The following is a 22,577-nucleotide window of genomic DNA, read 5'->3' as shown; positions in this document are numbered from 1 at the left end:
TTCATATCAGCAGCATAAAAACATCTTAGATGCTCAGGAATCAATTTTTATTTGGTTTGTTCATAACCATATTGCAATAGTAGATGTGTACTTACTGTGCAATCATAGGTAGTCTCATTATCGAAATCTTGAGCAAATATTCTGAAAGAAAATATCTCTTATTAGTTAAATTCTTTTCTCATCCTCCAACTGGCTGCCCTCTGGTCAAAATTAAGATCCATCTTGAGAGAAGGATAAAAGGCAAAAGCCTTTTTAGATGTCCTGTTTCTCATGATGGTTAGTAACTAAAAATAAAACTTAAGGCCATCTGCAGAAAGCTCCTATTTTATTAACCAGAAAATCTGTCTTCAAATTTCCATAATTCCTGGTTTGTTAGAATTAGAATATTAGGACCCCAGCATTTTGCATATTATAGGTGTTTAATAAGAGCATAAAAATGGTGACCTTTTTATTAAGACACAGTATTAAAGGTGAGATTTTAACTGAAAAACATATGGTCATTTAGGATAAGGAAAGGACAGATGTTTTTATGACTTACAAAAGGCATAATAAAATGCCTTTTATTAATAGCTTTAAATTTTTTTTCTGAATGTAGATTTCTAAATATATTTTGATTTTACTGTTTTTGCCAAAAAATAATTTGGGAAATACAGAAAAGCAAAATGAAGTAAATACAAACCACCAATAATCTCAACATATAGTTATTAGCTAGGACTAACTGATTAATTTGCCCAGTAGCAAACCCATCATATATTAAGGTTTATATCTTGGGTTTCTTAATAACATCATCCCAAGTGATGCCATAGCTATGAAAATTTATTGTGCACTTACTGTGTGCCAGGCATTGTGATAAACATTTATGTAATGTCTTATTTAATCCTCACAACAAACCTACACAAGAGGTACCACTTTACAAACAGGAAAATTAGATTTTAGAAAAATTAAATCATTAATAAGTTAACCCAGATCACAGAGTAGAAGAAAATAGAATTAGAATTTGAACAAGGTAGTCTTGACTCCAGAGCCCTTGTTCTTAATCACTCTCCTTTTCATATAAAGTAAGCTTTTCTCTGTTTTATAAGTGTTCTTATAAAAGAACAAAAACGGGGGGGAAGGGATGTGTCAGTCACTACAGAGTATAAACAAGCTATGAGTAATTTAATTTCCCTGTCATTAATCATTTAGGTCCTTTATTATTTCCTATCATAAACACTCTATATAAATTGTCATATACTTCTCTGATTACCACTTTAGAAATATTTCCTTAAAATAGAATAACAGTCAAGATTGCTGAGTCTGCCAAATTGCCCTCCAGAATATGTACAAATTTATATATTCATACTATCAGTTTATGAAAGTATACATCCATTATCAATTTTAATCTTACTAGTTTGATAGGTGAAAATTGTATGCCTTTATTGGCATATTGCAGGCTAATAATGAGATTAAACATTTTTCTTGTATTTTTCCAGTTTTGTTTCTTTTATTAACTGCCTGTGTTCTATATTCAGTTTTGGCTCAGCAGCCTGTTCTTAAAGACTGATTCTAATTGCTTGTCAGGAAATAATTTTGGCAGAGTCAGATTTATACTTTATCAGTTTGACACATAAATATAAACCAATTCATTTTCTTTTCTCGAACTCCATTAACATAATAGTACTCAATTATTTCACTACTCACCATCTTGCAACGGAGGTCAAGTTCAAAACACATCCTGAATCAAAAACATGCAGTTTATAAAGTGCAAACACATTATTTTCTAACAAGCTAGTTATGCCCTTGGTCAAGTTTTCTTCTCATAGCTGATGCACAGTACTTTATTTTCTAACTATTCTTTTCTTATGGAATATTCACACTAAATGTTTTATGGATAGAATATTATGAACCTTAATATTTTAGAATTAATGGTCCATTCATAGATACAAACCTTGCAAAATAATTTATAGTTAGGACATTGAATACATAGAGCTACTATTAGCAGTCATTTTTTAAAACACCACAATATACAGTCCTATTTGCACAATTATTTTGCTTGGCAAACTCACTTTTCTGCATAGAATTCCAAAGGAAAGAATATTCTAGCATGCAATTAATATGAATTACATTTGATTATCTAGACATTTAAAGCATTTTATAAACTTTTCCTGGCAGAGCTTAACTTCCCCTCTAGTGTTCAAAACAGCCTACGTTTTTTAGTCGCCCCTAAGAAGCAAACCATGTAATGCCCAAAGTTTTTTGGTAAGTGAATTGTTTAACACTTGGCTTGGCTTGGCTTGGGAATTCCCTGGTGTCCACCACTTTAACTGCAGTGGCCCAGGTTCAGTCCTTGGTGGGGAACTAAGATACCGCAAGCCACGCGGAAAAACATGTGGCTTGTATTTTTTGACAGAAACATTTTTTTATGTAAGTGATTGTCAAGCAGGGCATTTTGGTCCCCAGGGTACATTTAACCATTTGTGACATTTTTGGTTGTCCCAACTGGAGGGATGCTACTGACATTGGGTGATTAGAGGCCAGGAATGCTGCTAAATATCTTGCAATGCACTGGACAGTTCCCACAACAAAGAATTCTCTGGGCCAAAATGTTAAATGTGCATAAATTGAGAAACCCTCATTTACATAATATTAGTGATTACTCACTGCCAGGCACTGTGCTGGGGCATGGGGATACATGGATAGAAAGTTATGATCTTAGTACTCAGGGAAGTTCATTAGAGAAATTTATTATCTTAGTACTCAGGAAAGAATTGGATAAATAAAATGTAACATGATCATCAATATAATATTGGTATATATGTAAGATAAAGTTTATCTGAGGGGCATAGGGAAATTTTCAAAAAAGTGATACTAGAACTGTTGTTGTTCTTATTTTACCTTTTACTTAAATTTACATAAAGTGTACAAATAGTATAGTTACAATTTAATGGATTTTCAGAAAATGAACATACCCATGTAACCAGCATCCAGATCAAGAAACCAGAATAATTTTTTTTAGTTTCTTAATCTCTTCTTTTTTTAATTGAACTATAGTTGATTTACAATGTGTAAGAAACCAGAATATTATCATTGTCCCAGAAGACCCTCTTGTGCCCCCTTTTCGTCACAGCCCAACCCATGAGAGTAACTACAGTTCTGACTTTTAGCATCATAGATTTTTTGGGTTTGTACTAACCATTATATAATTGAAAGTGTATAGTATGTAATCTTTTGTGTCTGGATTCTTTTGCTCAATATTATGTTTGTAAAATTGATTTATACTGTTGCATGTAGTTGTTTGTTGATTCTCATTACCATTGTATAAATATGCCATTGTATAAATATACCATTGTATAAAGAATTGATTAATTCTACAATACAGGCACAATGGCTGAAATCATAAGTCTGCCAGTAGGTCAGTCTGCCTGCAGAATGGGTTTTGAGGAGGCAGTGGCAAGAAAGAGCCTGGAGAGGGGTAGAGTCAAATGATGAAGGCTCTCTGTGTCATTAAAAAAAGGCATTTGGATTCTTTCTAGTAGGAAATGAAGATTTTTTTTTTAAAGATGTTAAACAGCAATGAATTTAATGAGATTTGCATTTTAGAGAGACTACTTCGGCAGAAGAATAGAGAATGGGTTGAATGGGAGTGAACTTAGCTACAACACCAATTAGGATGTTATTGGAATATTCAAACAAAAGATGCTGAGAACCTAAATGCAGATGTGGGTAGAAAGGGTAGATTACTCTCAAGATAGAATTTATAATACTTTTTGACGAACGAGGTATGGAGATTGCAGAGTAGTTTCCTTAGCCACCTTTCAAAAGCCTGTGTGTGTTCCTGACATACAAAATGTGTGCAATGAAGAAAAATAATAGAATTAAATGTTAGTAATTAAAATTGAATTCAAAATAACATTCAAATGTATCTATAGTGTTCGAACTTGTAGAAAAACAGATGTCATTAGTTGAAAATGAATAAATTGAAGGGAATCTTTATGGAGAATATGTAGGAAAATTGTTAACAGTTTAGATGAAGGTTAATGGCATTGGCCCTTTATTTGTTTTAATTTTAATCTAAAACTTATGTCTTCCTTTTTGTTGTTTCAGAATTTTGCTATTTTTATTTTTATTTTTTTTACTAAATTTGTACATTTAGTCATGAATAAGGTGGTTTGCAGTTCAGGAAAAAACATAAGAGATAAGTGTGTGTGTGTTTGTGTGTGTGTATGTGTAATAAAAGCACAAGTTGAGAAAGGAAAGGAAGAAGGGGTTAAAATATTGCATCTCTATGAATAAGAAGGAAATTGTCTGAAGTGGAATTAATAGAGTTCCCAGTTATCTCTAGGTAGGAACATTACTGTGTTTTAATTTTGTTTGTGTATGCATCCCTAAAGAGAATAAAGGCAGAGAGTCAGAAAGTTCCCCATAGTCACCCCTAATAGCATTGCTTCAAAGATGCATTGATTACTATCTGAGATAGTAAAGTCAGTTGTCTCTTTGTGACCTAGAGAATGAGTGCAATTAGCTTTTGATAACAGAGCACACTGCTTATTAATGTTTTTAAAATGAAGAACTCTAACATGAATTTTTTTTTAAAGCTGTAAGCCCTTTATTTATGGATGTGATTATTCACCTAGAAAACCCAAAAGAATCAGTTGAAAAGGTATTAGAAGCAAGAAGAGTTCAGGATGGCAGCTGAATATGAGTATTTTATTTCATAAACATCTATATGCTAATATTACTTAAATTAGAAACAACCCACTAGAAAATATTTTGGAAAGATTTCATTTGCAATAGCAGAAAAAAGGAAACTTCATAATACCTAAGAATAAACTGAAGCCATTTGACAGACAGACCTGAAAAAAGAAAACTTTATTAAAGGACATAAAATATAGCTTGAATGATTAGGAAGTCATGCGATATTCTTAGATGCAAATATTTTTGTGAAAATATTTTTTGTGTAACTTATCAATTTACCTTAACTTGATTAATACATGTGATATAATTCCCACTGGAATTTTGGAGGAGAAATTGATTCTAAGTCAACAAAATTGATTCTAAATTTCATTTTAAAATAGTAAAGGTATGAAAATAACTAGTGATTTTTTTCAAGTAAAACAATAAAATATAAGGCACAACAATGACAGGAAAATAAACTCAGAAAGAAATGCAACCAAATGATATTTCATTAACATACCTATGTATAAAATTGGAATTTAGTATTATATATATGTATGATACATCAAGACATTGGAGGAAAGAAGGGTCGGTCATTCAGTAAACGGTGTTGAGAAAATTGGCTATCCATTTTGGCGGAGAAGATTGATCATGCAACACAGAATTAAACTACAGACAGATTAAATATTTAAACATTAAAAACTGCAAACTTATGATTTAAAAATTAAGGTGTTATTTTTCTCATCTCTAGGTAAAAGAAACCTTTCTAGGTGAGACATGAAACCCAGAAAATATAGTAAAAATAATGATAGAACCCCTTGTATAAGCATTTAAAACCTCTTAATGGAAATGTCAACTAAGTAACAAATTTTACTAAGCAACTGAGCAACAAAAATTGTAACAAATGTCAACTTAAAATAAATATTTACAATAGATTTAACTGTCAAAGGTTTAATATTTTCAATATATTAAGTTTTCTAAATATTAAATAGGAATAACATGGCAACCAGTAGAGTAGCAGGCAAAGGATATATACAGGCCATTTACAAGGGGAAAGAAGCACGTTGCTTTTAAATATGTACTCATAACTGGTAAGAAATGTAAATTTTTAAAATATTCTGTTTCTTTGTACACATCAGTTAAATAACTATTTAAAACTAAGATTGCCTGGAATTGGCAGGGTTTAGATGAAAAGAGCATTGTTGTTTGGCATATAAATTGTTAGCATCTTCTCGTAGGGCAGTGTGCAGTACATCAAAAACCTCAATGTAATGATGATATAAAAGATATTCATTTTATAGGAGAATAAAGCAGTTTACAAACAGTATATGGCCTGGAATAATTGTTGATTTGGAACTTTGAAAAACCTTCCCTCTGTAGAAAAACTTGGCCCAGTAAAAGGACATACCCTATGAGGCATACCCTGTTAAAAGACATACACTGTCAGTCTTTACATTCAGTCTTTCCCCCAAAATACCATGAAACCAAGGAGCAGGGAGCAAGAGCCAGAAATGTAGGAAGCCAGGACTTGAGAGAGGGAGAAGGAGATGTTCTGAGGACAGATGACCATCGCAGCACTGCTGGTAAGACAACCTTAGACAAGCAGCAATGTGTAAAGCTCAGCCTGGGATCCCTGAGACTATGAGACATTTGTGGGAGGCTGAAGTGGAACTGGTCAGTGGTATCCTCTGATTAAAGGTAGAAGCAGAAATAAATTTTCTCCACAGGAAGTTTTCCCCACTTTAGGTCAGCCGTACTCCAACAGATTAAAATCAAGTAATGAATGTACTACCAAAACTCACCAAGCACAAGTAAGGCAGCAAAGCCATTAATCAATAGGTGGACTGAAAAGATGACTGCTAGAACTGTCAAATACGAAATACAGGACAGAGAGAATTAGGTGAGCATTATCATTTATTATCCATATTTGGAAAACTTTGTTTAGGACAAATACTAAACCATAAAGGATGCAGACACAACAGAAGTATATCAAACTGTCCCTGACAATCCAAGGTTAAGTAGTGTATGATGAAATATCCAGAAGAACAAAGACATATTGGGTTGGCCAAAAGGTTAGTTCATTTTTTTCCATAAGATGGCTCTAGTAGTGCTTAGTTGTCTTTAAATTCATTCGAAGCAATTTTGTTAGATTGTATTGTGACAGCTGTCATATCAGCATGCATCAAAAAAAAAAAAAACTGGTGAATTTTTGTGTAGCCATTTTAATATTGACGATGGAAGAAAAACAACATTTTCGGCATATTATGTTTTATTATTTCAAGAAAGGTAAAAACGCAACTGAAATGCAAAAAAAAGATCTGTGCAGTGTATGGAGAAGATACTGTGACTGACTGAAGGTGTCAGAAGTGGTTTGCAGTTTACTGCTGGAGATTTCTTGCTGGACGATGCTCCACGGTTGGGTAGACCAGTTGAAGTTGATAGCAATCAAATCGAGACATTAACTGAGAACAGTCATTATACCCCACTTGGGAGATAGCCAACATACTCAAAATATCCAGATCAAGCGCTGAAAATCATTTCCACCAGCTTGGTTGTGTTAATCGCTTTGATGTTTGGGTTCCACATAAGTTAAGGGAAAAAAAACCTTCTTGACCATATTTCCACATGCGATTCTCTACTTAAACGTAACAAAAACATTCTGTTTTTAAAACAAATTGTGATGGGCGATGAAAGGTGAATACTGCACAATAATGTGGAACAGAAGAGATCATGGGGCAAGCGAACTGAACCACTACCAACCACACCAAAGACCAGTCTTCATCCAGAGAAGGTGATGTTGTGTGTATGGTGGGATTGGAAGGGAGTCCTCTATTATGAGCTCCTTCCGGAAAACCAAATGATTAATTCCAACAAGTACTGCTCCCAATTAGACCAACTGAAAGTAGCACTCGACGAAAAGCTTCCAGAATTAGTCAACAGAAAACACATAATCTTCCATCAGGATAACGCAAGACCACATGTTCTTTGATGACCAGGCAAAAACTGTTACAGCTTGGCTGGGAAGTTCTGATTCATCCGCTATATTCACCAGACATTGCACCTTTGGATTTCCATTTATTTCAGTCTTTAATTAATTACTATTTATTTAGCTTCCTAACCTACCTCTACCAATGACACAAGAGCAACTCAGACCTAATACCCATTTTAATAAATAACTTTAAGAGTAAATCTACATTTGCCCTGATTGACTTAGGCCACATTTATTTTGAGATGCTGGAAATTAATACTATAATTCCATTCTTTTTTAATGATTCCTTCCAAGTTAAAACAACTACTGTTTCTCTTTGATGTTTTCTGGTCATTGATCCTGGAGATCAGAGACAGGTCAGAAAGATTAAGGAGAATATTCCTTAAGTGGACCCATCATGTTGTAACATAAAAAGCTTTTAAAGAATAGAGAATTTGCAGAAGTGGTGGTATCTGAAAATTATTCACAGAAAATTCTAAAAAGTCTGATAACTTCTGGGAAACTTGTGTTCAAAAAAGAAGAAGGAAAAAACAAAGACTCCTCTGGGAAACCAGGACACGACGGAATCTAAAGTTGCCACTCTCCACATGCCCACCTATTTCTTTGTTTTCTTTCCTTTCTCTAGAGACAAACTTGGTTAGGTATAGACGTCTGCCCTTCCTATTACAGTATTGATTGAGCAAAATATCAACTTCCATCTGCCCCAGTTAATGTTCCTACTTTGGGCACCTTCTAGTCTTGGATACTTAATTTTTATTATGTGAAGAGAAGATCTGAGTTAACTCTGTTCATAATTACCTATCTGGTTACCAAATCTTTCAGGTTTGTTTTATAAACCTGACTTTTTTATATCCTTTGTTTGTTGATTCTTGTGAATTTGGTTTGGGCCTACCATATGCTGAGCTACACTTAGGGGTACAATTTCTAAAGCATATAACTGGGCTAAAATGAACATCAAGGTAGCATTGAAAAGAGGCAGTGTTGTAAATGAGCAGCCTCAGGAGTGTGTGTGTATATTTTTGTGTATGTTGTTTGCGTGTTAGTAGAAATGGTCATTTCTACTCATTCTGACTAGGTGATGGGATTTGTTTAGTGGTGGTAGATAGAACCAATTTCTTCCTCCCCATTCCCACCAGCTGCCCTAATAAAGTCAACTATTCAGTTGCTTATAGCCCTAACCTAAAGAACTCAACTCCAATTCTAAGACATGTACTTGTGTGTACACACACATATACATTATCCTCAGTTTTATGAAGTGTAATTGTTTTGTTCAAGGATGGACTCTTTTAACTTCTAAATCTCAGACTTGAAGGCAACATAGGCTTTATTTGGATAGTGAACTACCTTATTCTAAGCATCATAGTCTGGATGTTCTGAAAAAAGTTTGTGATCTTCAGAGCTTAAATTATAGATGCTGATTCTAAGATATCAGCTCTAAGTTCCATACCAAAAAACTATATGTGTGTGTGTATACACAAGGGTATACACACACACACACACAAATATGTAAGTTATGATTCCATGGAAGAATCTCATAATTATAGAATAAAATATTTCTTTTATCTTTCAAATTAGAGTGTATATAAGAGCTGTTATTTAACTTTTTAAGAAGTTTTTTGATCTTTTTTGCATTCCTACAGTTTTACCTTTTTCATTGGCAAAGGATAGCTGCGACTCTTTTTAGAATAGTTTTTAAAAATTGGGCCTCTCATTATTTTTAAGTCCTTGTTAAGAGATTTTTCTTCCATTATAATAAAGGTAAAGATTTTCTTTCATCTGACTTATATCAATTTTATTTAATAAATAATGTGTTCTTCCTTCTATATGTCTTCCAGGTTGTAACTCACTGAGTTATTTTTTATTTTTCATTCTTTTTTTTTTAAGAGACTCTTGCAAAGTAGATTTTTCTACTATGAAGTATAATATTGTTGATTTTAAGTGATTATGATAAGACCCCTCTGTTTAGCATGAGCAGCAGAGCATTAACTTGAGTCAAACGTTGCCTCTTTGCGTTCCCCTATTTTACAACATCCTGGGTCTGAGTCCATCCTGACTTATTGTCAGGCTGATGTTGTTTCCACAGCCTTAATTTGTAATGTATGGTTGTTATGGAAATTTTAAAAATTATATAAACTTATTTGGCTTACCAATTTGAACAATTTATTTACCACAAGTAGTTATGGATACTTGCTTATATTTTTTCATCTTTGCTTAAGTATGTAATTACATAGCTGTTTTCTATTGGACTTAGGTGAAAGCATAAATGCAGGAGGTGCTGTTAGTTCTTTTTCTTCAAAATATATTTATAATCTTCTCATTTTCTTTTCCCAGTTTACTTTGGAGGTTTTATGGTAATGTCCAAGGCTATATTCCTGGTCATTGGTATCTCCAAAACTGCTGTTTCTTGATAAATCTTCATTAAGTTTTCAAGATTATTGCTAGCATATTGCATTCTTCAGACATCTGGTAATTCACACACATTCAAAAACAAATGTGCCTGTAACTTCTATTCTGTACTGCTTCTGGTTGAACTATTCAATTTTCACAGTTGCTTTGACTGTAGTCCATTACAGCAACTTGTATGACATAAGTGACTTTAGACTTTTGTTTTAGTACAAATCATAGTATTCAACATTTGTTAAACACTTGCTACGTGTTAGGAATGATACTGAGCATTTTTATGTTCTATCGCATTTAAGCAAAGTACAAAGATCCTTCCTACGTCTGAATAGGGTGTAGTACCTTGTAAACTGAAAACATATAATAGATTTAATGGATTAATTTCAGAATTGGAGTCTACAGGCCTAAGTTTTATTGATTTACTGTGTGGCTTTGCATTATTCATAGAATTTATTAGTGTGTCTATTTCTTCACTTATAAAAAGATAATAAAATATGTCTCCTCTGTATTATGTAATATAGGAATATGTTGTGTTTAAACAGAGAATATCTATAGATGTTTTGTAAGAAAGGCACCATAAATAAAACATTCTGGTGTGAATATTTCTATTATTAAATTATGTTGCTAAATAATAGTATTCATGTTTTGCTCTCCAGTGCAACAAGAGAAATAAGAGCTTTTTCACAGCATTATAAATTTATGTTGTATATAATGTTATCATACTAGCATTATAAATATTATGACATCCTTTTAGTTAACTAAAATTGCTTTATAGTGTTAACAATTTAGTTTTATAAGATGGATAACAAATATTATTACCCCTTTTTACAAATGGAAAACTGAGAGATAGATAAATTTCTGGAGGCATAAGAACCAAAGCTTATATTTATTTAATATGTGAATAATGAAGGACTGTTAGGTTATAGATGATGAATAAAAAGCCTGATCATAAAGTGAGAGGTTAGTAGCTTTAAAATCCATCTTTAGATGAGCAAAACCGTAAGAGAACAAGTTATTTAATTCAAGCTACAGCATGTCATAGCCTCCAAATACTTAATGTGTATGGATTTTGCTCTCATCTTTACTATTGGAACTTCTACTAAGTTAAGCTTATCACAAGACAACAGCAATATTGGATTTCTTTGCTTTTAGGAAGTACTGTACTCATTTCCATCTTTCCCAGTTGGCCTGTAATTTTAAAACTGAGGGTGGTATGAGAAGACAAAATGCAACACCTTATAATAATATTTAAAATAGGAATGAGCTGTTTTTGGTTTTTCTCTTTTCTTAGCAGTTCTTCCACTCACTCTGTTTCCTTTACCTCACGTATTTCTTCCTCTCACTTTTTCACATGTGTCTGTTTTGGTGAGAATCTAGTTTTGTTGCAAGAGAACTTCAGATGTGATAATTACGTGTTTCTAATGTGGATACTTTCTAAAGAGGCCACCAGTGAGAATTATTGTATCTTAAGGCAAAAGAGCAAAGTTTTAGATTTTCTAAAATCAATTGGCAGTGAGTCATTTGCAAATAGTATTTATAAGTCTAAAGTAGGAGCTTATTTCCTTTATTCTCAATTAAGATGTTTAAGAATGGCTTAAATTATGTTGTTATATGAACAGTAAAAACTTACACTGCTTTAAAAGTAAACCAAGTAATTATGTGTGACCATCAATAGAGTGGAAATCCAATGTATAGATTTTTTTAGGTAGCTCTTATGTTTCTACTTATATTATACACCACTAACCACATTAAAAAAACAAAATTCCAAAGTAGCTGGAGTAAAGAAGCTGGGTTATACATTCACCAGTTAACTGACCAGACAACAGCCTTTCAGTACAATTTCAAATTGGATCATCTTTCTACTTCATCTTTCTTCAGATTTGAGAAACAGGATATTTTTCCATATCTATATATCAACTTTTGAAGAACATGAATGAATAACATTTTCTTCTCTATAGATTAAAGCACATGTAACCAACAACCTACAATAAAGGAGAACTTTATTATTTTTCACATAGTGCCAAAAATGAATAAACGTATAATGCATATATAAAAATGCTAATAATCCATAGAAATACCACTATTTTCTCACCTTTTTCTGGAATGAGATATAAAGTAGTACAAATTATAAGTAGACTATAAAGATAAGTGCTGTTCTTGTGAAAATCTCTTATAAAAAATAATTCACTCATTTGAGTTCCCTGATTTTTTGTTTGATAATTTGACTATCAGTATTTAGATAAATGAGGAAAATAATATGAAAAAGTACTCACTGGGTAAAGAAATTATAAAACTTTGGAGTACTCACTGCTATTCATATACTCAACTTGGTTATTTAATAAGGGTTGAGATGAACAATGGAAACAGTAGACTCTTCACTCAGCATCTCAAGCTCACTGCAGAGTACATGTTCTTTGAATGGAATGGATGATGAAATTGCCTGAAGTACTTAAATTTTTATTTTTATTTTTTTGTGTCTTTCTCTATAATCTTTCTCTATAATTATACTGTCTCCTTTGATCTTTCATTATAACCAGATCTTACTTAAATATTGTACCACTTTAACTGAAAAACATGGAGTATCTCCATTTTGAAAAGCTTTCTGCTTCTTCCAAGAGTGGAAAAAGATGTAAATATTTAAGAAGGCTAAAGCTCCAAGGAAGATAAATACATTACCAATACACTCATATCTCTCAAGTAAAACTGGAATAACTATTTTCATTACTTAGTTGCAGCTTCTTCTTTGTAGCAGTAGTCTTTAACCACTTAGTCACACTGTTATGATACAATGACATGATTAGTTGAACTTCATTGACAAGTTCCCTGGGCTTATAGAATCATTGTTTATGACACTCTTTTTTGCAACTTGAGTAGTCTTTGAAGAATCTTTCTGACTTTCATGTTATCTTCAAAGTGTCAAGGGTAAAAGAAAAAATCACAATAAGTGATTTTGCATAGGAGATTGCAACCTTCAAAGTTTAGAAAGTATTTAGCAGTTAAAAATAAAATGTCTTATTTAAAGAGTATAGCTAAATCCAATTAAACCCCATTATTTTGGAATCTACTAGTCCAAAAAAGATTATATCTGAAGTAAGAATATAAATTTCTACTATTGCTCAAGGAAAAAAAGAATTTGGTAATCAAATTAATAATTTATTTAAAAAAAAGTGGGAAACGGAATGAAACTAATTAAGAAAAAAGGATTTCAAACTTAATGGCATCTTTTTTTGCCATTGATTATGAATAGTCAATTGATAATGATTGCTTGTTATCTACTTGTTAACAAGTACTGATAACCTTCATTTATCTGTGCTTGTCATCCTAATGTATATGATTGAAGGAATAAAGCTACATTTGTTAAAACCACTCTTCTGTTTGGATTTTCTAGTAAGTTAGACAGATAGTTTTTTCTCATTTTATTCTAAACTAACTTTTATTCTCTTGCTCTTTGCCTTCTAGTTGAGCCTCTCCATTTACGGTTTACAGATGTTTTCACCCAGCTCTTGCCCTCCTGTCCATCTTACAATTTCCATCTCGTTTGGCTGTTTCTTCCCTTTAGATACCATTATTTCAGTATTCTTCTTCCTGCCCTCAACTTGTCAATGTTCTTACATTTAGGTTCTTGCTCTCTGTTCTCTTTCCCCTCATCTTTGGTTCTCAACCACTGTTTCTAGGTTTGGTTTCTGGATTTTTGTATTATTTCTCTTCTCTAACTGGTATAATCAAAACTGCAAGGATGTAATTGGAAAGCAGAGGCATAGAGAAAATTGGCATGTATTGAATACCTACTCTATGCTAGGTGATTTACTTACATCATTTAATTCTCATAAAATGTAGGTATGCTTTATTATTAGCTCCATTTTATTCATAAATACACTGAAGCTCAGAGAGATTAAATATTTTGTTCTAATTCACAGAGCAACTAAGTGATAAAGCCGGGTTTCAAGCCTATATTGGTTCATTTATTCACTCCTTTATTCAACAAATATTTATTGAGTGCACGTTCTGTATGTTGGACACTATGGTAGGTGCTTCAACAGATCCAGTCCTTACCTTCCAGACCTTAATTGTATGGTGGTATTGTCTGACTTCACAGATGGTGATCTTTTTGCTACACCAAACAGAAGAAGAGAAAATAAAAAGTAAATAGAATGGTTCTGATGTTTTATGGAAAAGATATATTTGATATAGATGTAAGAAAGACTATATTTGTGCATTATTTAGGAATATATAGCAAAAGCGTTGCTTTGTGTCTAGTCCTAGAGAGGGTCTCCCTCCTCACTCACCCCTGTCAACGCCAATGCCTTTTAGTGGCATCACCACAATATATATTTTCCTCTTATGTTCTATGCTGTACAAGATTTATGTCTATAGGCCAACATTGTCTGGAAAGTCTTCAGAAGGAATTAACTGTCCTCCCTAAATTATGTTTGGAAAAAGATGAAGACCCCTGTGTAAGAATACATACGTTCATTCATCCGTCTATTATCCATATATTTACTAATACCCTAAAAAGTATTTAGGATGGTTTAACCAAATACATAAAACACAACAGAACTTTTAATAAGATAAATGTGGAAAAATAGGGCAAGGAAAAAATAAGATGAAATTGTGTTGTATTCAGTAAGCCTACTAAAAAAATATTCATAAATTTGTCTCTCTTCTCAAAGGTAACTTGATTCACATTCATCATAATTTTAAAAACAAACTGGTATCACAGAAGTGTACCCCATTCCTAGTTGTAATACTTAAGAGGAAATTTCTCCTACAGGTCCTCCTAAAGAGGACCTCAGTACAGTGTGGTGAGCAATGGCCTCAAATACTCGCTAAAATAAATACGAGTTTCACTGAGCCATTTAATTGTATCCACCTGCATACCATAAAAGCAAAGTCCAGTAAAACAATTCTTTTAAAAGTGGATGAGCCTTTTCAGGTAGACCACTGTGGTCTGGCCAAGTCCAATGGTATATTTTAGAGGATCTCGAAAAATGAATGAATTACATTTCTTTTAGGTAATTCTCATATGTAATTTGTCAATTGAGTTTTTCATGTACTAGATAACAGTGAGTTTACACACTCTTACAAGTTTTATTCACTACTTCAACATCGTTGCATAGAATACCACCTAGTACATAGTAGGTGCTTAATAAGTATTTGTTGTATGGATGGATAAATGCTGTGCTTTGAAGTATGTAAGTGAAAGACTTCCTCTGTCACTTCTCTGTTGATTTCTTCTTCCTTTGTCCTTAAATAAAGTGTGCTACTATACTTTGGAGTATATCATCTTTATGTGGACCCCCAAATTCATTAAATGTCAGACATTGCTTAGGTGACTTTTTCAAACAGATAAGGAAATCAATATTAACCCTATACAAAGAGCTGTTTTAAGATTGTTCTCAGTAACATCCCTTTGTTGATTTTTAGGGCTCTAAGATTTTAAGGTCCCTAAGAAGAAGTTGTAAACTTCAGTAAAGCAATTTTAACATGGAAATAGTGTTTCTTCTCAGAGACCTCAAAATCATATCGGATTTATTAAATTTGGAAAACATGGGATAGATTATATATAACACTAGGTCAACAATTTTCAGCTATATATTGATATTTTAATGAAAGTAGTTAACTCCCAAACTTAGAAATTTAAGAATGTCCTTTTCTCCTTCCTGCTGGCCCTTTATTTTTAAAGCAGGTTTTGTTGAAAAGCATTATGGTAGTGTTAATTTTCCTTTAAAATTTCTGACATTGTTAAATATTGCATTATGCTGGGATTCAGTGAACCAGTAGATTACATCAATTCCAGTAATCCTTTATTCTATACAATTATAAGGGATTAACTAATTTATATGCATCTTAAAAGTTTATTTATAACATCAACTGGCATGTAACACATACTTGATGCATTTTAACTGCTCTGCCCAGATTTCTTACTCTATGAAAATCTATTGAGCTATTATAACAATCTGAGGCTTCATTTTAAAATTTAGGTTATTAGTCTAGATGAGACATTTACCATCCTAAATTTTGCCTAGAGCAGTGATTTTACTTAGGACGATCACTCGACTTCTAATGAAATATTGAACTATCAACCTTTCACTATATTTTTCCATAACTTACTTTTTATTTTGTTTGCCTTCTTCTTATTTACTGTAATACTTTATTTTGCAAGCTTTCTTCCTGTGTTGCTCCCAGTTATTGTAACCTGCTACATATGTAGAAAGAGGATTAGAAATGGATTAAATCATGTGTTTCACTCCCAACCTTAGCCTAAAACATATCTTAACCATCACATTATTATAAATATATGCCTATTATCATTGACCTTTAGAAAATGAAATTTTCTTGCCCCCTTCAGTACCTTTTCGAGGTTTAACCACACTTGTCTTAAGAATACCCTATCTTAAAACTTCTATTATATAGTTAAAGCCTATCACTTCATTAATTCTTTTTTAAAAACAATCAGATAGTTCATTTATATTGAAGATATGGAAATGGTAAATCTAGAGTTTTTCTTCTACCCAATTTATGGGGAAAGTCGACTTGATGATTTCTTGAGTTCCATTTATTATATCATAAAATCATAGAGCCAGGAGAGATACAAGGTGATCTCAGGTTTTTACGGACTAATTATTTCAAGAGTAATAGACAAAGAAAACTACCCAGATTTCTTATTCTGTGAAAATCTATTGAGCTGTTATAGCATTCTGAGGCTTAATTTTAAAATATAGGTTTTTAGGCAAGATGAGATTTCTATTAAATACTTCTGAATTGTAAGGGATAAGAAAGGTCTGCTAATGTAAAAGCTCCCTTGATGTTCTGGTCCTCATCTTTTATTCAGTGGTCCCAAAGAATTGAGTCTTGATGCCTTAAAAAAAAATATTTGGAGAACTACTAAGTATGGTTTGTAGATAGCATGATTTATAATTAAGTTAATTTTACTACTCTGCCTTCCTTATTTTTGGTTAATTTCACTCAGTCTGCTATTTAATCTTTAATTACAGGCCACAAAAGAAGTAATAGAACGGGAAGCGCCAGGGATGGCCCTGGCAATGCTGATGGGATCACTTAATGTTACACCTCTGGGCATGCTCTCTAGGTAAGAAAGTCACCAACATGTTGCAAAGAAAATTAATTCCATACCACTAATCACTACAATAGACTGATAAACCTAAGAAACTTCAGTCATAGCACTTAATTTTGCCCCCCTTATTTCCCAGAGTTATGAGTCTCAGTATCCTGTCTAGTTAAATATTGGCCACAGTTTCTTTCAAGTTCTTTTTTGTTTGTTTGTTTTTGCATATTGTGTTGAAACTTTTAGAAAATATTGTATTACTGCTAGAAGTTATCAATTATAACCCCAAGAAGAGTCCAGTTTATTAAGATGTAAAATATTCTTTTTTTGTGTGATTATAATCATCAATTAATTTCCCTTAGTTGTCATTAAATACTAATTTAGTAAAACTAAGCAGTAGAGTCTTTTTTAATAAGTTTTTACAAGTTAGGAGCTTTAGTTCAATTTGTAAATAGGCATATTGATGTGTGGTCATGAAAAGAAGCTCAGTCAGTAATATATTACTAGTATATTAAATTAGTATATTTAAAACTATGCCTTTGTTGACCTACATGGTGACATCCATCCTCAATTTGATGGTTTAGTTATTTATTTGTTTTTATTTTAGCAATTCTTAGATTAAAATCCCCTTTAATGAGAACAACATACATCACTTACGTTAAAGACAGAAATATCAACTTAGTGAGAATCTGTTGATTTAATGACCATTGATTAATACAGTTGATTTCAGAGCAATCTAGAAAATACACAGCAACTTTATAATTGCAGGGTTTCACAATCATTATTTATAGCCATTTATTGATCCTGTGTGCAATGTGAATATAAAAGTAAATATATCTATTGAATGCATAGAATATGAGTTATAATGCTCTTTCTGTTACTTAGACTAAGTTTGTATCCCATAAATGTCAGCCACTTGAAGCACAGCTACAGGGAAATGTGAATGGGTCATTAGTTAACTGTATTTTCTTCCCTGTTACAAATACTATATTATAACATTTCATTTTAATAAGAGCAAAAAAAGAACTAAAGTAGCTTGATAGAGATTTTGAATTTAAAAGTCCACGCTAGTCTTTAATGAACTCACATTGATTCTTTTATGCTGTTCTTTTTTTAACCCTTAATTATATTACCTGACCGTAGGAGATCAAAGGTCACATTTGGTCCCTCTTCTCTATGGAATTAAGTAGTAGTCTTTGAACATAAAAGAACTCTTTCTTGGCATTCAAGGAATATAGTCAAGAAAGAATTAAACATTATCTCTTGTTAATTATTTTATAATAAAAATCTAATTCAACAGACATAATAATACTCTATTTGCCAGGCCTCGTATTAACCATTAGGGATATAAGTATGGAAAGAAAAGTAAGAAATGGTCCTTACCTTCAGGATCCCCAGTTTATCTGGAGAACTTGTTCCTTACAACTGCTAAGGTAACACTTTAAATTGGATATAGCTTTCTTGATCTAGTATAGTAATAGCACTTTCACCTTATTGAAAGATTTTTCTGGATTAATTTCTCCTCTGCCTTCTGAATCCCCATAATTACTGAACAGTGGACTGCTGAGTGAATGGGAAATAAGTTAGCAGGAGCTGATTTTAACTATTTTGGAATAAGTCCATCACCTTTAGGCTGAAGGCTTTGAAAACTAAAGCATACACAACATAGTATACACAACCAGATTCTATATACACATGGTATACACAGCCAGATTCTTCTGGCTTTTCTTTATGTTCATTTCCTATTGAACTGAGAGTTTATTTACAAATTTGAAACAGAGATAGTAGTTGGCATGAGCTATGGAAAAGGGAATTGTGGACTATTTCCCTTAATGTTTACTTTTTGGTGCTTTTCAAATCGTTTAAAAAAATTTTTTAGACAGCCATGATTAGATTGATGCTTCCTTTGTTTAGCATTTTTACCCTGTATGTACTTGGGGCTTTGTACATGCTTATATTATAACACATGTGATATTGTAAGTATTTACTTTCTTGTCTGTTTTACCTAATTTGTATAAAATCCAAATTTGTATTAAGAACAGCAGCTTTATCTTATTCATTTTATATCTTCAGCCCCAAAACAATTTCTGACACATAGTAGGTACTCGAAAAAATGTTTCTTGTTATGGTTACTATTGATAACTCAGTGTTTCATCCTAGCTGTAATAGAATTTTTTTTCAAAGTTAAGTAATGCATCAAGTTGGTGCCTTGCCTTCCTATTTTTATCTCTAGAGAGCAGCATTAAATAAAAATAATTTTTTAAATTACTAAATCTGTTTAAATGGTTTTCATCTGCTTGGTTAACTTAATATCTTCCAGTTTTCCAGGTTTTTTTTGTACAAGTAAGTTGGAAGATTGCATCAAGTAAAGGTTAATAGCGTCATCTCTGAACTCAGACTGCTTGGGTTCTATTCTTGCTCTGTTACTAGCTACATAACATCTTTTTTTTTCTCATCTCTATAATGAGGATGTTAGTAGTACCAGCCTTCTTGCATTAAGTAAACTAGTCCATTTAAGTGCTCAGAACAGTTGATTCATAGTAAGTTTAAGTGTTGATCACTGTTGTGTTGTTATTTGTTCAGAGTTCTAGTTCTTAGAGCAAGTCTGCTGGCAGAACCTTTTAATGCTTTCCTTCATCTGGAAATGTCTTTATCTTACCTTTATTCCTGAAGGATATTTTCACTAGATATAGAATTATGGATTGACAATTTTTTCCTTTCAGCATTTAAAAAAATGTTATTCTGTTCTCTTCTGGCTCCATGGTTCCTGTGGAGAAATCCACAGTCTTTTGAGTTGATATTCCCTTATATGTATGATATTTTTCCTCTGGATGCTTTGAAGATATTTTTTCTTTATTTTTGATTTCAACAATTTGATTATTATGTATCTGGGTGTGGTTTTCTTTGAGTGTATCCTTTTGGGTTAAAAGAGCTTCTTGAATCTGTAAGCTTATGTCTTTAACCAAATTTGGGAAATCTTTAGCTATTTTTCAGATTTTTCTTTTTCTGCACCAATCTCTTTCTCATTTTCTTCTGGTACTTTTGTGATATGAATTATACATCTTTTGATAACATATCACAGGTTTCTGATGTTCACTTTTTTAATTCATTTTTACTCTGTTCTTCAGATTGTCGTTATTAATCTGTCTTCAAGTTCACTGACATTTTTCCTCTTTCATCTTCATTTTGCCTTTGAGCCTATCTAGTGAATTTTTTAAAATATTTGTTTACTTATTTATTTATTTGGCTCCATTGGGTCTTAGTTGCAGCATGCCGGATCTTCACTGAGGCACACAGGATCTTTCACTGCTACACACGGGCTCTTCATTGTGACGCACGGGCTTCTCTCTAGTTGTGGCGTGTGGGTTTTCTCTTCTCTAGTTGTGGCGTGGGCTCCAGAGCACGTGGGCTCTATAGTTTGCGGCACGCCGGCTCTCTCATTGAGGCGCACAAGTTCAGTAGTTGTGGCACACAGGCTTAGTTGCCCCGTGGCATGTGGGATCTTCATTCCCCGACCAGGGATCAAACCCGCGTTCCCTGCATTGGAAGGCGGATTCTTTACCACTGGACCACTGGGGAAGTCCCTCTAGTGCATTTTAAAATTACAGATACAGTATTTTTTCAGTTCTAAAATTTCTATGCAGCTGCTTTTTTATGGTTCTGTTTCTTTGCTAAGAATTTTTATCTTTGCATTTATTTCAAAAGGAGAATGGTTATAATAGCTGCTTAATATTATTTTTCTAACAATTCCCGTATCTGAATCACCTTGGAGTTAACATCTGTTGATTTTCTTTTTCTGTGAGAAGTGCTCAGATTTTCCTGATTCTTTTCTATGTTGAGTAATTTTGGGTTGTACCCTGGACATTTTGAGTATTATCTTTTAAGACTCTGGACTCTGTTAAAATCCTCTGGAGAGAGTTAGTTAGTTAGTTAATTAGTTCATTTGTTTCAGGAATCAAGCTGATTGGATTCAGATTGAAAATTCTGTCTCACCTTATGTGGATGGTGATTCAGCCTTTGCTATACTGTCTGGGTCTGCCCAGCACATGAACCATTCAGGAGTTAGCCTGAGGTGTGGGCAGTGGAGTATATTTTACTTATGTTTTTAAAAGCCTTTCTTATAATTCTTTGGGTCTGTTACATGTGCTTAGCTCAGGAGTGAGCCTGGAACTTGTGTCAGTTCATTCGCAGAATTAAGGAATCCGCCTTCTCCAGCTCTCTCCTCTCCAAGAATTTCCCTACACTCTGCAGTTCCCAGTTAATACTCTGTAAGAAATAGCTTCTGGCTAAAGGAACTGGGAGTAGATGATATTTCCTGTAGAGTATTAATCCCCCGTGCTATTATGCAATTCCACACAATTGGACCACCTTCAGGGCAAGGGCAAAAGAAAAGGAAAAAAAAATAAATAAATAACAGAGCTTCCTCTCACCCAAGCTTTTACACTTTAGCCAGAGAGATAGGTCTTCTCACTGGGTTCTAGTGCTTGCACCGTCATGATCGAAGTAGTACAGCTCTGTAACTGGAATTAGCCCCTTTAAGGGTTATTGACTCAAGTTCTGACTTCAGTCCCCAGTTTGCCTGCTATTGTTTATGTTCAGAGTTCTCAGGTAGTCACTCTTTGATCTTCTGTCCACATTTAGTAGGAGACAGAGCCATAGTTAAGGTTCTACTATGTTGGTCAACACCAACAGAAAAAGAGCTCTATTTTTAAAATCAGATCCCTGAGTTTATATCCTAGCATTTACTATCCATGTGACCTTGGGAAATTTACTCAGCTAGGTTTAGCACTTCCAGTCCCAGTAGCTAATTGAACTGCCCACAAAAATTCAGCATATAAGCTCCCCAAATCTGTAATTTATGCCTCACTCACTTTTTAAAGAGATCAGATACTTTTTTTTCTAAGCATCATTGACAATAATAGAGCAACCACTGTGGTTACACATTGAGACATAATTTGTCCTGGTTTTATTCTCAGTTCAGTCATTAACTTGATTTGTGATCTCTACTTAGTTTTTTAGTGCCTTCACATAGCTCGTGGAAATGTTATGAGATCCTATATAGATTAACTTACTAAGAAAAACTACCATATGAATATCTAAATTCATAAAAAGAAAAAGTGATAAGGAGTTTTTAATTTTATAAAGAGATTTACCATCGTAATACTCCATAACGTATCTTTCAATTGTGTCTTAAATATTCAGCTTATTTTTTTGTTACATAGAATTTTCCATAATATCTATCTTATGAAATAGAAGATGAAGTCTCTAGTTAGTTTTTAATATATGAAGTAGGACTAATCTTGTTTTCTTACAGTTTGCCCCACTATCTACCATTATTACCAATTTGATCTCAGCTTCATCTAGTCAGTAACTGAACATAAACACTCAAACACATGCACTGCTATAGGGGAGGAGTAAACTTTTTCCATTCAGTGCCAAAAATGGTTTCATGCTAATATTGTTTAAAAG

At 33.0% G+C, this 22,577-nt stretch overlaps 1 protein-coding gene across 12 annotated transcripts in view; it reads left to right on the top strand.

Annotated features, from left to right (window-relative positions):
• The window catches only part of GPHN (gephyrin), a 638,461-nt gene that overhangs the window by 300,408 nt on the left and 315,476 nt on the right, over positions 1–22,577 (top strand). For all 12 annotated transcript variants that reach the window (XM_082451600.1, XM_082451601.1, XM_082451602.1 and 9 more), the window contains one exon: positions 17,038–17,132. In XM_082451600.1, coding sequence (XP_082307726.1) covers positions 17,038–17,132 — 95 coding nt within the window. The remainder of the gene's footprint in view (positions 1–17,037; positions 17,133–22,577) is intronic.

The sequence above is a fragment of the Balaenoptera physalus genome (assembly GCF_965194825.1).
Source record: "Balaenoptera physalus genome assembly, chromosome: 2".
In the NCBI taxonomy this organism is placed as follows: Eukaryota; Metazoa; Chordata; class Mammalia; order Artiodactyla; family Balaenopteridae; genus Balaenoptera; species Balaenoptera physalus.
This window is presented reverse-complemented; position numbering and strand designations above follow the sequence as displayed.